General features: G+C 37.7%; 1 protein-coding gene across 2 annotated transcripts; it reads left to right on the forward strand.

Annotated features, from left to right (window-relative positions):
- The first annotated feature begins 10,348 nt into the window (after positions 1-10,348).
- LOC103705663 (E3 ubiquitin-protein ligase MARCHF11-like) lies at positions 10,349-15,719 on the forward strand. Of its 2 annotated transcripts, none has more exons than XM_008790595.4 (2): positions 10,349-11,091; positions 15,095-15,719. In XM_008790595.4, the coding sequence occupies exons 1-2, from the start codon at positions 10,658-10,660 to the stop codon at positions 15,246-15,248; spliced, it is 588 nt and encodes a 195-aa protein (XP_008788817.1). In that variant the 5' UTR covers positions 10,349-10,657; the 3' UTR covers positions 15,249-15,719. The 2 variants fall into 2 exon arrangements, with proteins under 2 accessions (XP_008788817.1, XP_008788071.1); XM_008789849.4 differs by having other exon boundaries at positions 10,372-11,091; positions 15,112-15,719.
- Positions 15,720-15,818: the final 99 nt, after the last annotated feature.

Genomic DNA, 15,818 nt, shown 5'->3' on the forward strand with positions numbered 1-15,818 from the left:
AAATAGCTAAATCCAACCTTTGGCTTATAGAATTTGGCTGTCAAATGTTCGATTGACAGAGCCATAATTAAATAGACGGTCCAATCTACGAATTCTGTGAAATTTTTAGTTCGTTCCTAAAATATGAGTGTAGTGGATCACATAATTTAGGCTTTGACATATGCAAATTTTACAAAAAAAATATTACTATGATATAACATATTTAATGTATGAGGTATGATTTTTTTCTTATTTATCCAACTATATTTGAAATACAACGTGTCGATTTAAAATTCTTCAACAACTAAAATTCTGTTGTGTAATAAATAATAAATTTTAGTGATAATCAAGTGAATATTCTGATTGTTAATATTGGCATCATTAATATCGATATTCATGTTGTAAACAAAAAAAACACTGCACCTGTCACTAATATAGGCGTGGTTAATATTGGTTCCGTGCAATACACAAGGTATAATTTTTTTTATTTTTCATTTTTTAAATATAATATAAATAAATTATAATAAATGGAATACTTTAATAGCTAAATTTTTGTAGTATATTAAGCAGTCAACTTTAATGATGACCAAGTAGAATTCTCGTTATTGATATTGGCATCATTAGTATCAGTGTTCGAAAACTCTACATATTTGAGCCCTATTAAAAAATAAACTTTAATGATAGACAAGCAAGAACTCTCATCATTAATATGCACATCCACATAATAAACAGAAAATCTGCACAAAAATCTGCAAAGAAAATTTCCATCATTAATACTAATCCTATACAGTGCATGAGATATTATTTTTTCTCCTTTTTTAAATATTCTTGAAATACGGTATAATAATGTAACAATTATAATAATAGAATGCTTCAATAATCAATTTTTTGTTATCCATTAAGTGATAAACTTTAATGATGGCCAAATATATTATTACCTGCACCGTTATTATCTGTTGCATATTAAAGAACGAACTTTAATGATAGCCGATCATACTAATACCCATGTCCACATGGCAAATGAAGAGCTCTGTACACGCTGAGACTCCATTTTAAATATGTACAATAGAAGAATAGATCAGATCAAAATCAAATACAAATTCAACTAAATGTCTATACCCATACTCAATATTAGATCCAAGAAAATTTTGGATAAAAATCACATATGTTAATAAAATAATTTTGATATATGCCTGGATTATTTTTAAAATTATTTAATGCATCTAAAATATTATCTTATAAATGATGAAATAAGAAAATGAGTAATATCTAAAAAGGAGTATCTATTTAATCCAAAAATCCACACATTCCAAAGACATAAAGAATGAAAATGATCCTAAAATAATCAAGGTTAATATAAAAACTAAATTATAATAAATATTTTATAAAATACCGCTACAAATAATATGGATATGAATTTGGTGGGAAAAGATGGTTACAATTTTATCTTTTACTCTATTTTATGATAAAAACAAACAATGAATAGATATACACATAGATGTATGTATAGGTATGTATTTATGTTTGTATGTGTATGTATGTAGATAATCGGATGAGGTTTTGGGTTTTGGGTTTTGGGGTATGGATCTATCTAAATCTAAACCTAACTAAGTAAAATTTCAGGTCTAATTTTGGAACCCAAACTCAATCTAACAGTTTATTAGAAGTGTTTTCAATACCCATGCTCTACGTTCGGGTCCTTTTTGAATCAGGTTGGCAGGTTTATCTGCCTCCATTGACACCATTACCTACAAGGCCTAGTTCAAATTTTGTACCATGAGAAGGAAAACATAATCATAATTGAATGATCATCGATCCTGTTTTTTGTTCTTATCAAAAGAAGATCCTGATTTTTCATAACTTCTCAAAAGTTTTCACTTTAGCTTTTTCCACTTGCTGGTTTTGGTTAATCCCAGTAATAAGGAGATGGCACCAACAATGAATATTGTTGGTCCCACAACAGCATATCATGGATGTCGCATATTAATGGAATGGATGGCCTCAATATGCCCTCTAAAACATGGTAGAGTAGAATTCTGCCAATTGGTCTGTTGAATGCAATGCAACAACCAAAAAGATCCAAACAAATGAAATTGTAGATGCTGGATGATCTATTGAACAGAAAAGTGATATAGATAAATGGGATCCAAAAATCTATTGAATGAACTAAATATTTGATGGCCATCGACTATGGAGAAGTTAAATCGATCTAAATGACTAAGTTAAGAGAAACAAGCATTTGAAGTTCAATATGATTGCACCAAGTCAGTTAATCTTCTTTCCAACCTAGCAGCATAATAAAAAATTAATCCATTTACTAGATTATTAGATTGAATATAGGTGGCATGGTGATCTGAAAATCACCTAAACAAGATATTAACATTGTTTAAGATTACGTATGTAACATATAAAATCCAATCAATCTAAAAATATGATGAGAGAATCAACCTCTTGCTCTCTTTTTCTCTCTCGTTCATCGCAACTCCTTGCCTCCGTCCATCTATCTAGGCTTGCTTCTTTTTTTTAAGCAAACCCCCATCCATAACTCACCATCATCGAGCCTTAAAAGACGAACTTTATTCCTTCTGGGCTCCAACAACACCCTTGCACCACACTTGACTGACGGGAATCGAAAAGAATAGACACGGAATAAGAATAGAATAAGAATGGAAAGCAAAACATTCCGATTCCATCATTGGTTAACGTAGAAGGGAATGCAATGAAAAGGACTAATCGTTCCGTTCTATCGTTTGAAATAATGCAATTGATGCCTTGGTTCAATCATTAAGCTCTAAAATCTTATTATGCAAGGCATCACTGCCACATTTTAAGAGTCTAAAGTTGCAACCGCCTATCACGAGACACATGGATAGATTCCATGTTTTTACAATTGAAGTTGGTGGGAGAGTTGCCGTTCACAAAATTTCTGGGCATGTTTCAAGAAGTCATCGTGGGCCGTGGCCTTTGGAAAGGTCAACCATGCAATGCCCAAGCCTAATTCTTTGGGTTTTTTTACATTGTTTTAGTACATCGGCAGCTCACGTCAACCAGCACGGGGCTACTAGTAGAGTCAAGAGTAATGAGAGGCAGTGTCAGACTATTTTTATAAAACCATTTCTGAATGATAAACAGTAAAGGAGGTAACCTAATCTGCAGCCCTATTCGCCTTTCGGTACACATGTGCAGCTAGAATAAAGTGGCAGCCTATCACCAATCTCTGGATGTCCCTGAACAGTGGGTGGCCATCGCTCTGTCGCTCTACATCACGAATCCACTCAATCATCATCGTAGAGTCTCCTTCCATGATGATGAAGTCAGCTCCCAAAATACTACTCGTATAGGTGATGCCCTCCCATACTGCTCCGAGCTCAGCTCCAATAGCAGTCATATCGCAAGTGCATCGCTCGTCTGCTGCAATCAATCTAGAGTTCTGATTCCAGATCACATTTGTTTGAATCTTTAAGCGGATGGTTAAGAACATCTAATCACTACGCTTTGAGGCAGCATGTGGCTGCTTGTTCCACATCCTTACCTCAGCTTCTATTAGAAAATATAAAATATATAAATAAATCTATCTCATCCTATTAGTTTAAGCTTTTGGGACAAGTGGTGATTTCAACATGATATCAAAGTAGAGTAGAGGTCCTGAGTTCGAACTCTGTCTCCGCACTCTTTAACTTCATTATTAAAAAATCTCGCATGTTGGGCTCATCCATTAAAAGAAAAGTCGGACCTACATATGAGGGGGAGTGTAAAAAAATATAAAATATATAAATAAATCTACCTTGTAATCTTAACTTTCATATCAGAGCAGAGGTCCTGAGTTCGAACCCTGTCTCCGCACTTTTTAACCTCATTATTAAAAAATTTCACACGTTGAGCTCGTCCATTAAAAAAAAGTCCGGCCCACATGTGAAGAAGAGTGTTAGAAAATATAAAATATAAATTATATAAATAAATCCACCTTATCCTATTAGCTTGAGCTGCTCATGCCAATGGGAGACTCTTGGACAGGGAGTCCATGGGCGAGGGCCATCACTTCTGGGCCATCGGAGGAGGGAAAGGAGCCAGCTTGGGTATCGCAGCGTCATGGAAGGTCCGGTTAGTCCCCGTTCCCCCCATTGTCACTGTTTTCACCGTCCACAAGACCTTGGAGCAAGGAGCAATAGGGCCTCGGAACAAAGGGCAGTACATTGAACAGAAGCTCCATTAGGACATAAGAGGACAGTGGAGGCTATGTTCCAAACTTGGTTTCTTGCTGGCGATGTGATGAGGCTCCGCGACATGCTGGGTTTAGAGAGGGAGGACAGCAGAGAGCTGAGTTGGATTCAGTCTGTTCCCCACTTTGCTGGCAACACAAAGTGAGAGACGATGGAGATTCTGTTGGACCGGGGGATGTTCAACTAGGGCAGGTCTGGCTATTATGTCAAAAAGCCCATCCCAGTGAGTGGGTGGGAGGAGATTTTTTAAAGGTTTCTGGAGGAAGGTGCTGCATCCATGCACTTAACTGAGCCCTTCCAGTGGGAGGCAAAAAGACTCCATATCCACGTAGATAGGGCCGATTTGTACAGCATCCACTACCTTGTGAAGCGGCAGGACGGTGGGGTTGGGGCATGCCGACGGCACTTTAGTTGCATTGGGAGGCTGTATAGATTCATGGAGTCCTCGCGTGTCGAACCATCTTTGGCTTACCTATCTAAATTTCAGGGTTCTTGACTTGCACGGAAAAACCCAAACAGAGCCATATGCTTTGAGGGTTGATGTAGAGGTATGTTTAGTTTTATATTAATTATATGCTGCATAGATTTTAAATATTTATAAAGAACCAAAAATCCAAACAATATTTTTTGGCTAGTTTTCTTAAGTGTAGTCCTAAATTGTGATAAATAGTATCAGAGCAGATCCGATTCATTGCCTAGAGGATACTATAAAACGAGTTTATAGGAGCTGACCAATAGATTTGGATCTTTAGCTTGGCTAGGACATTGGAACTTAAACGGAAAAGTATGTGAGGATTTGTGCGAGCATGCGTTTAGTACTATATCGGTTATACACTGGGTAGATATTGAATACTTGTACAAAGCAAGAAATCCAAATAACGCCTCTCAGGACACTACAACACGAATTTATAAAATCACTAGCCGATCATGGTATCTGTGATTAGATTTGAGATTTTGGATAATTATAAGGAACAAAGAATTCAAATAACACTTTCAAATATATTTTTTTTGGATGAGGTCCTCGCCATGGCATATGCTTCTCAAAGGCAAAACCATGACTTCCGATAATACGTTGAGATTGTCAACAGTCACAAACAAGCAGCCGCATGCTGCCTTGTCCTGAATCTCATTGCTATTAGCGAACCTCATCTCCTTGTTGGATGTTCCCCTAACGCTGTCAGCTCCAACTGATATTTAATCTAATATTACTTGCCTGAAGAAAACCCCATGTCTGGGCATTTATCTTGTCTTATTTGCCAAGTGTGGACTCAACTTATTTTGATACCAGTTGGCATGGATGTAGTTATCCAAGCATATGTTAATTGAATTGAATTATCTGGTTATTACAATTCTTTTGCCTCGCCGATTTGGCCAATTAGCCAAAGGACTAGTAATGGTATGCAAATGGATAAAATGAGTACAATTGATAAGATTTCACTATCAAATGAAAGAGTACCATCAATAAAGCTTCATTAAAGGATGATGGATTCGTTAAAATAGCCGTCAATCTGCAGCATTAGTCAAAAATCGCAGAATTTTTAATGAATGTCTGACCTGCCTTTGATGTGATATTTTGTAAAGTTAATATAATAAATACCCTCTGAAAAGGTCTTTTCCAGGCAAAGCGAGATATGCAGATATCATATGTGATTAGTATTTGCATGGCAATGTTCTAAACAAAATTAAACTACCATTGAGGTGGTAACACGGTCGGAACAGAACTAAGATTCCATTGAAGTGGCTCAGGTTCGAAACGTACGGACGTCGATTAAATGCGAAGACTGGATACCTCCTGCCTGGTTTGTACGGTGAAGTCACTATCTGATCTGCCAGTACTTAGATGGTGCTGGTATGACGTACCCACACATGGAGGGGGCTGCCACATTGGTGGGGCTCCTCCGTAGATGGAAAGGATATGAGTAAAACTTGTATACCCGGATCGAATATTCTCCAGCGGGAATGAGGCCTAGTAGAGGTTGCTACGCGGGTGAGGTTCCCTCTCTTTTTTTTTTTAGAAAAAAAAAACAAAAGAAAAGAAAATTAATCTAACACCACTGCAAGTGGATATTACGGCAAGGCCCATGCTATTTCACAAGAAAGCGTTTTATCTCACCATTGTTAATTCTTCCAACTTCCAAGTATAGCTTTCCATGATGTAGTGAGTGGAACCCTACAAACTCTATCTTGGTCTGTCCAACGCAAGCGAAAATATGTGCTCTTTTCTAATGAGAGTTTCATGGTGTCACTTATTTTCCAATCTTATTAGTGATTCAATTCATCTTAATTTAATATACTATACACCTTAAAGCTGCGAGGCCAATGTCTCTGCACCATAAACCAAGGAAGATTTCGATGGAACTTCTTTGTAACATTAAATTAAAGTCAGAATTGATAAATTGACTTTGTAAATTAAAAATTGCCTTCAGTAGTAAGTTGACTTTGCATACATGCTCAAAATAGAATTGATACTGCACATAACCTTATATTACCACCTGCCACTCAAGCAAAGGTATTTTGAAACAAGTTGGATTAAACATCATGCCAATTCCTTTTCCAATACAAAGGCTGCCGCGTCCATTTGATGTGTGGATTGAAGGGGCCGTAGCTATGATAATGACGTAGATCAAGCAAGTTGTGGAATCCACTTCAACGAAGGCTTATTGTATTATATTACATGTTGCTGCTTATTTGCTAGGAGATTGTGATGGTATAAAATATTTATATGAGGATCCGTGCGTGTGTTTAGTCCCACATTGGTTATTCGCTGGGTAGATCTTGGGTACTTATACAGGTTCAAGGAACTCAAATAATACCTTCCGGCGAGCCATTTTGGGTGAGGTCCTGGATTGTTATAAATGGTATCAGAGCGGACACAACCCATAATCTATGTGGACTATGGGATACTGCAGCACGGATCCATTGGGGCTGACCACGGGCCAATCATGGTGTTTGTGATTAGATTTGAACCCTTAACCTGACGAGGACATCAGGATTTGAACGGGAGGAGTATGTGAGGATCCGTGCGGGCGTGTGTTTAGTCCCACATCAGTTATTTGCTGGGTAGATCTTGGGTACTTATACAGGATCAAGAAACTCAAATAATACCTTCCGGCTAGCCATTTTGGGTGAGGTCCTGGGTCGTTATAATTTATGTATCTGCTACAAAACAAAGCTAGCAATTCATATTTTGGTTGTCTAAATTGATTATGGAACATCCAACAAGTATAATTTGGAGCGATCATCTTCCGATGGGCCGAGGTATCTTATTATCACCAACATAAGCCTTTTTTTTTTTTTGGGTACAACGCATAAGCTTTGTGTTCTATATTCTCTGTTCTATATTCTAGGAGTACTTATAATTAGACTTATCCTTTTTATGGTTAAAATAAAGCTTAATGTGTCAACAGCATTGAATCAAGCATGCATCATTATAATAGTCATTTAAATCAATAAATACTATTAAAATAAAATTTAGAATAAATATTGATCTTTTTATAAATAATATCAATGATATCATGGGTTCACTAGAAGTTACTTATGCCGTAGAGAATCCAAACCCATCCTTTTGTAAAGAGCTAGATGTTGTACTATCCAAATGTGTTATGCAAGAGCCTGATCTAAACATGTTCTGTAGACTCAAATGTCTCGTATGAATCTTAGAGTGAGAAAAAAATAAGCTCATGTACTGGGCATGTGAGACAAAAAGAGAAGACTCCTGAAGAGAGCCCGCTTCTTATGGCCAATTCCATTAGAACATGAGTCCTAGGGCTTGCTAGATTTCGATGAAAACCCTAGAATTTCATTTATAAAAAGCTTTCCTCTTATCCCTCTATGCATCTCGCTCACAAACTTCAATTAATCGCCGCCGAGTTCGAGATTTGTTTACGAGTTTCCCTTCCATTTCAGCTGGAAAACTTCATTGTGTCACTGTTGATTTATCATCAAGTTCGGGCATTGACCTATAACTCTTCTTCTCCTTTTCTTTTCAGACCCCAAAACCACCATTGATAGCCTGATTAGAGCCACCGGCCGCCAGATTTCATAGAGCAGGACCTTCCTCTATTTTTCTTTTCTTTTTCTGTCGAGCTGGCTGTCGTCACCGAACATGGCCATGTTTTGGTCACTAAAGGCCGTTGTCGATGCGACTGCCGCCGAGGGTTGCCACCATGGGTGTGGCCGACCCTAAAGCCCTCTTTCCTCCTCTCTTTTGAGAAGAGAACCATGGCTCTCTCTCTCTCTTCCTCTTTTGTTCTTTCTTTCTTTCTCCTACTCTCTCTCCTCTCTTTCTCTCTTTTCTTTCTATATTTCTCTCTCCACATGCCTTAATAGGCTCGAGGAAAGGACCAATACCTTGTAAAGTGGTTGACCCTTGGAGGGGGTCTCGGGCCAGCATTGTGCGATCAGGAGCTCTGAGTCGGTATTGCGTAACCAAGGATCCTGGCTGACATTGTGCGACCATTTGTTGAGATTTATAATTAAATATTAACTATGCTTATTTAAATATTAACTATGCTTATTTATAATTAATCTAAGGATGAGATTTGATCTTGTAGAAAGGCAATCGTCTGGGTAAGAAGGTGTTGAACAGGATATCTTGCCTGCAAGTTCATAGATCGAGAAGTGGATCGATGTTTGTTGTACTTGAAACTGATACTGGCAACGGTAAAAAATATTGTACATAATCTCCTGTATGGATAATATGTATTTTTTTTATTACATATCGATGTTTTTGCATTTTGTATCATTTGCTACATAATTGCCGATCAGTTTCTGGTATAAATATAATTTTTTTTTAATTGTATAGATGTATCAAATATTGGTGATTGTGGTTGCTTGGAATACGATGCTGGTTATTTTGAAATTTTGTAAAAATATAATATAAAATTATATTTTCTCTCGATTGAATGAAATTGAATAATTTGATTGCTGAATGAAAAGATTTGGACTAGATATGTTATAGATTGCCAATCATTGGCCCAATTGTGACACATTGGTTTACCACTATGGACTGAAACAAAGATATTATGGATTTCCATCGTGGGCTAAAGCGCAAATATTTTGGTTTGTCTTTGTAGGTAGAAGCTTGAATATTATGGTTTGCGACCACCAGCTAAAGGGTGCGGATATTATAGTTTGCTACTACAAATCGAAGCGTGAAATTATGGGATACCGGTCACGGCCCAAAGTATGACCATGATAGTCCAAATAAGAAAGAAAATTTATTGATCGTAAACTAGATAATAATAGAAGATATATAAAACCACCGTTGAACAAAAGTTTTAGACTAATAAGATATTTGTATTTATTTTAACTATGTTGAATAATCAATATAAAGTTTTATAATTTTGCCGGCATTTTGATATGGTTTATAACTAAATTTTATTTTAAATTTACTTTATCTATATTTATGTGAGTATGGTATATTCTCACTCGGCTATAAAGCTCACACCATCTTTTTTTTCTTTCAGAGTCACAAAATGCTTAATCTCGGATGGATTGAATATGGAGTTCAAGCGTCGGAGTTATTAGTTAGATAGCTGATTTTCTAATACTAAATGAATATTTGAATCTTTATAATCAACTAAACGATGAATTTATTTAGTTAGACAATTATAGTTAAATTTTATGTTCAAAATAATTATTCAGGTGCCAACAAAAAATTTGTTTATTTTAAAAAATCTTACATGATCTTTGGGACATTATTCTAGAATTTATACAGGTTCTATAAGGTGGTTTACTAAATATCGTTCAATGTCTGAAATATCAATGTAGCATCGAAGCGGTGTGAAACTATTGGGTCCAGGAAGGAGACAGCATGCAACGGTACAATGCTAGTTGCGTGTAGTGAAGGTGGGACAAGATGGACGGCCCGACGTGCAACCGACGCAGCATCGAGTCCGACGGAATCTCCATCATGAACCCTCCATCCCTCCATCGACGGCTGTCTCGTAATATCTCGGCGACTGCAGTCCAATTCAGTCTCCATCCAGAGAGCTGGCTGGGCCAAGCGCACCCATTTTCCACCTGACTTTCCACCGTAAGTACCTTCAGGGACCCCGTTCCGTTCTCCATCACCATCCCCAAAAGTCCAAAGCTAATCCTGCCCTTGACGCATTTCAACTCGACCCGTCGACCCGCTCCTGGTGGCGGCCCCCCCGCCAATAATGCCAGGCCTCCCCCAGCCCTCACCCTATCTGTTTCCGCCTTCCCAAGTACTTCTTTGTCCAAATTCTCTCCTAGGATTACGTGGTCGACCCTCTCTCGGAATCCCTCCAAGTGCCCCTTTTATACGTCTTCTCTTGTGGCTAATCCCTCCACAAAATCTCGCTGTTCTCATTCTACGCTTAATGGCGCGACGAGAGGGCGCCCTAACTCCACCTCGCTCCGTATGATGGTTGCTGTTTCTATTATATAATTACCGTTTCCATTAATTTCTTTCGGGTAAGATGCGGTGAGGGATGACGACGGGACGCGAGGCGCATGATGGAGCACCAGCAGCAGCGTGCGGCGGGGACGCACCTGCGCCACCGACGGCGGCCGCCGCCGCCGGCGTCGTCATCGAGGTGCGCTCCGCCGAGAGCGAGTGCTCCGGCGGGGAGCTGAAGGATTGCAGGGAGGAAGGAGGTAAGGTCGGTGGGGAGCAGGAGGGGAAGGGGGAGACGGGGGTTTCGGGGACGGAGAAGGCCGCCGTTGTGGTGGTCGACGTGAGCGCCGCCGGGGGCGGGGGATGGAATGCGGAGGCGGAGAAGGTGTGCCGGATCTGCCATCTGAGCCCCGATCGCGAGGATTTGGAGGGCTCGGAGCTGATCCAGATCGGGTGCCGGTGCAAGGGCGAGCTTGGGACGGCGCACCGGCGCTGCGCTGAGGCCTGGTTTAAGGTGAAGGGCAACAGGTATTGTATCGCGCGCCTCTTTAATTTAGTTCTCACACGCTGAGCTACTAGTATGTTCTCGTTATAGTGGATGTTCTTGACTTCTTATGTGCGTTCGGTTGCCCTTGCTGCACTTGTTTGTGATAATCTCAGAGAGAAATTTATTAGTTTTCTTCTGTTTTGTTGTGAGAATTGTGGCAAACCACGATCCAACTAGAAATTGATGCTCTATAAGTCTATTGTTACGAATAGTTGCTAGGTTGGATGGTTAAAGGCACCTATTGCTGTTTGTAGGTTGGATGGGTGTGGCTTGAAGCTTTTTGTTGACTTGTGCCATTGGCTTCTGTTTCCAACTAATTTTCGCTCTGTACCCACCGTATATTCCTGGATTCAATCATTTTCAGAGGAATTTGCTCTACAAAGAAGCCTAAAAAAAAATCATCGAGGCCTCCCAAACGTCCACCTTTATGGTTGATCCATGCAAGAAACCTTTTTTTCCCCTTTTTCCTAAGGCGGGTGGATCATACCTGACGAGTATGGATGCACCTAATAAAATCAAAAAACAAAATACCTCGGAGTGCAAGGAAATAGCGCATATATATATATATATGTATGTATATATATATATATGTATGTATGTATGTATATATATATATATATGTATGTATGTTTGTATATATATATATATATGTATGTATGTATATATATATATGTATGTATGTATATATATATATATATATGTATGTATATATATATATATATATATGTATGTATATATATATATATGTATGTATATATATATATATATATATATATATATATATATATATATATATATATGTATGTATGTATGTATATATATGAAGTGTCAAACTCATGAATAATATGGTGGAAAGTTTTGCTGGTGACCTCAAGGTCATGGGGTTGATTCCAGCTGAGCACTTTGAAAAGGAAGACGGTGAGGCTGTATTGCAGTAGGAAGAAAATATCAAGATATATTGCGACGTCATGGACAGGATGACAGAAGCATAATGGGTTGTCAATGTGTGAAAGGAAGCTATCTTCCCTATCAATATTGATGTCCAGCCTTCCATTTCCTGGCAATTTCTTGGAACATGCCCTATGCCATTTTAGAGAAAGGTCAGAACTAGCGTCACTGTTAATCATTGTCTTAATTAGCCTTAATTAGGTGTGCAATTCCCTCAAGAAAATAAGAATTTGAAAGGATGTGGAGGTGCCTGAGTATAATGATGTTAAACAATATAAAAAATAATACTTCTGTTTATGTAGTGCTTGACTACATCTTCAAAACTACTAAGAGGAAAAAAAAAGGCACTTAAACAGTTTTCACAATGACAAAACAAGGAATAATTTAACTAGAGCTTGTCTGAAAAATAAGTGGTAGCTCTATTAGATGTTTTGTTGAATAGGAGTGGGAAGCTTTGAGAGCAAGAGTACCAAGTGGGTTTGCCCCAAGCATGCAAAGATCTGATGTTAAGCTCCAGTGAAATAGAAAGACCTCCATATACAAAAAGACAACTTTTTTTTTTGAATGAAAATGAGCATGGTTTGGCCCAAGGATACCAAAATTTTGAAGAGGATTGCCCCGACAACTTGATCCAAACAATAAAAATAAAATTAGGCCCTGGGCCTGCAAATTTGTTTCATGAAGCCACATGGATATTATGATTTTTGAAGCAAGAATGGATATGTCAACAACTTTAGGTGCAGAAGTAAGGCAGTAACATCAATTTTGTTCTTTTGACAACAATACATGCTCAACCTTCAAAAAATTATGTTTGTGTGAAACAGTAATTCAAGAGTGGAAACTAGAGTTGCTTTAGGTGCCTGAGTAATGCATCAGAAATTGTTATATATTTTAGATAACAAACTGCAATTCATGCCTTATGCACTTACATTTGCAGTCCATTTTCTTTGACTTGTAATAGCATGCTATGATCTATTCTTCAAACTTTTTATTCCTATGGCAACTCTTGCAGACATAATTTTATAACTTAATTAGTATGTCATAAGAAATGAATGTGAAAATATACATCTGTAAATAATCTTAGATCCACTTAAATCCTTAACCATAAAAATGAAGCCACACCCCAACTTCTTGAAGTTGGCTTGTTTAATCCTTTTTCACCACTATTCTATCAAAAGCAACCTCCAATATTGTTACTGTGAGATTTCCCCGCATTTTCTTGTAAAACTTCTGTGCATGTCAGCCTAGTTCTTGCCCTCCCTCTTCCAAGCCAATCAATACAGACTCAGGCATCTCTCTTTTCTGGGTGTTCCTCAAGGTTTGGTGAATGTGCCCACACCATCTCAGCTTGTCCTCCATGTCCTCGTCCATAATTTGTGCAACTCCACACCACTTTAATATCCTCATTCCACACCGCATCCTTTATAATTATACCATACATCCACATCCACATTCTCATTCTCATACAATAATTTGGGGTTTATTGGCTGTTTACAAAAATTTTCATTAGTTGCCGTAGTATACATCAGTCACATAAAAACATATCTCCAGGGGCCTGTATGGTATTGCCTTCATTTTCTGTTTTTGTTTCAGAAATCCAAGATGAAAAATGAACTAATTCGAACAACTTGTATGATGAAACCCTTTTGTTTTTTAATTACTTGTAAAATCTGTTTCTAAAGTGGAGTGAAAATGAAAGCAAGGAATAACAGAACTTTTGTGCAAATTCTATCTTAAATATCAATCACCATGCTGGATTTCGCTAATTTGTGGAGAAACAAAAAACAGAAAACAACCATAATTCCAAACGTGCCCTAAGTTATTCACCTAGATTTGCTTATGTAGATACGTCTGCATCAATCTCTTTATTCTTTTTTGTATCATACCTTTTATCTTAAGCCTACTACATTGTAGTGATCATCAGTTCGGTCAGGATCTCATGTTCAGTTTGATATTCATTAGTAACTGCAGTTGGATACTTGATGGTTTCAATTTTCGTCTTATTCATTTTTGGGCCCTTATACTGAACAACTTTCCTTCATAATTCCAATTTAGCATTTAAACTTGCCTGTTTTTCATCAACTGACACTATATCATTCATAATAGCACAAACCTGGTGCATCTTCTTGAATATTAGCAGTAATTTTATTCACAAGTAGTGTAAGGAGACAGCTTGCTGTTGACCCTTCATGTAAGCCCATCTTGACTAGAAACCTACTCGATTACTCTCCCCAGGTACTCCCAACCCCTATCATTTCCTAACTTGCATGTTCTCAACAATTTTGTACGCTTTTCTTTTTTTGATACCCATTAAATTGCCTTTTTGTACTCTCTTGTTGCTTTCTCCAAGTTTTTAAGGATCACACTTTTCTTCTCTCTCTTTTTCTCTCTAGATAATTTTAGATCTTAAACTGAATTTGATATAGCTTATATCATGTATTCTCTACTATCTTAACTTAGAAAAATTGGAATGTTATTATGTTCAACTTCCAAGTTTTATTAGCTTTCTGACTAGTTCTGGAGTGATAAATAGCCGTGTCTCAACTCCAAGCAAGGGCTTCCCATTAGTCCGGAATTACTTTGCGAACTCTTCTCTAGTAATAACCTTTAATGTAATCCATATTCTCTAACATAGCAAGGTTTTGCAAATGTTAGTATTTGTACTCAATGGTTCTTAATATCTCCTCCCCTGTCCCAGACCTGTCAACCCATAATCAAGCCCCACATAAACCCATAATCCAGCCCCAGTTACTGGGGCTGTCTCTAGCTCTTATTACACTTCGGTGACCCACTTCTGCTGGTCTTTGGTCATCATGTCCATTATTACTGGTATGCTCGTATCCGATTTCCATATTTTCTTTTTTGCTTCTGTGCTCCCTAGTTTTCCCATAGCCATTTTTCTAACAGTCTTGACTCCATTTAAGTTGCTGTTAAGAAAAATATTCCCCTCCATGAGTCCATGCAAAACAAGAAGTAATTTCCTCCACTGAATCAAGGCGATGTAATATTTTATTCCATATAAATAATTTTTTCCAGCTCTGATCATGGTGCAGGTGTTGTGAAATTTGTGGTGCATACGCAAAAAACATCATTGGTGAGGAAGACAACAGTTTCATGGAAACATGGCATGAGAGGAGAATGTTGGGCAACAACAGCAACAGGAGCTCATCAGAGAGTTCCAGTTGTTTGAGGGGTCAACCATTCTGTAATTTCTTGATGGCATGCCTAGTAATAGCTTTCATACTTCCATGGTTTTTCCGTGTAAATATATTTTGACGTAGCTCCTACCTCTTTGTTGTTTGGTCGTGTGATTGGAATGTTGAAGTTTTTTTAGACGTGGCTATTTACCTAGAGAAGGAGGAATAGATAGTTGAGATCATTTAAGTATTTAGTCAGTTATGCGTTTGGTCATACAAAGAATCTTCATGGGGAAACTGCCACATAGAAATCAGTATGGTGTTTAAATTTTTATTAAAAACACTGTGAATCTCTTTAGAAAAGGGAACAGAACTGCGTGAAGTATCATTTCTGGTATGCTGAGAGATATTCAAGATAGCTAATATGTAATCAAGTTTGATTTGTTGATTGTTTTCTGTTTTTTGAGGATGAACAATGTTCGTGTTTATGATTGGATGTAAATTAGCAAATTTTAATCCTGCTATGATCTTTGTGTCACCTTGTGATGTTGGTTGTAGTTAAGCTTCATAGTCTTGCATGAATCGTGACGACCATGCAAGTGGAATTTATTTTATATTATTAC

This window comes from Phoenix dactylifera, chromosome 9 (genome assembly GCF_009389715.1).
Source record: "Phoenix dactylifera cultivar Barhee BC4 chromosome 9, palm_55x_up_171113_PBpolish2nd_filt_p, whole genome shotgun sequence".
NCBI classification, from domain to species: Eukaryota; Viridiplantae; Streptophyta; class Magnoliopsida; order Arecales; family Arecaceae; genus Phoenix; species Phoenix dactylifera.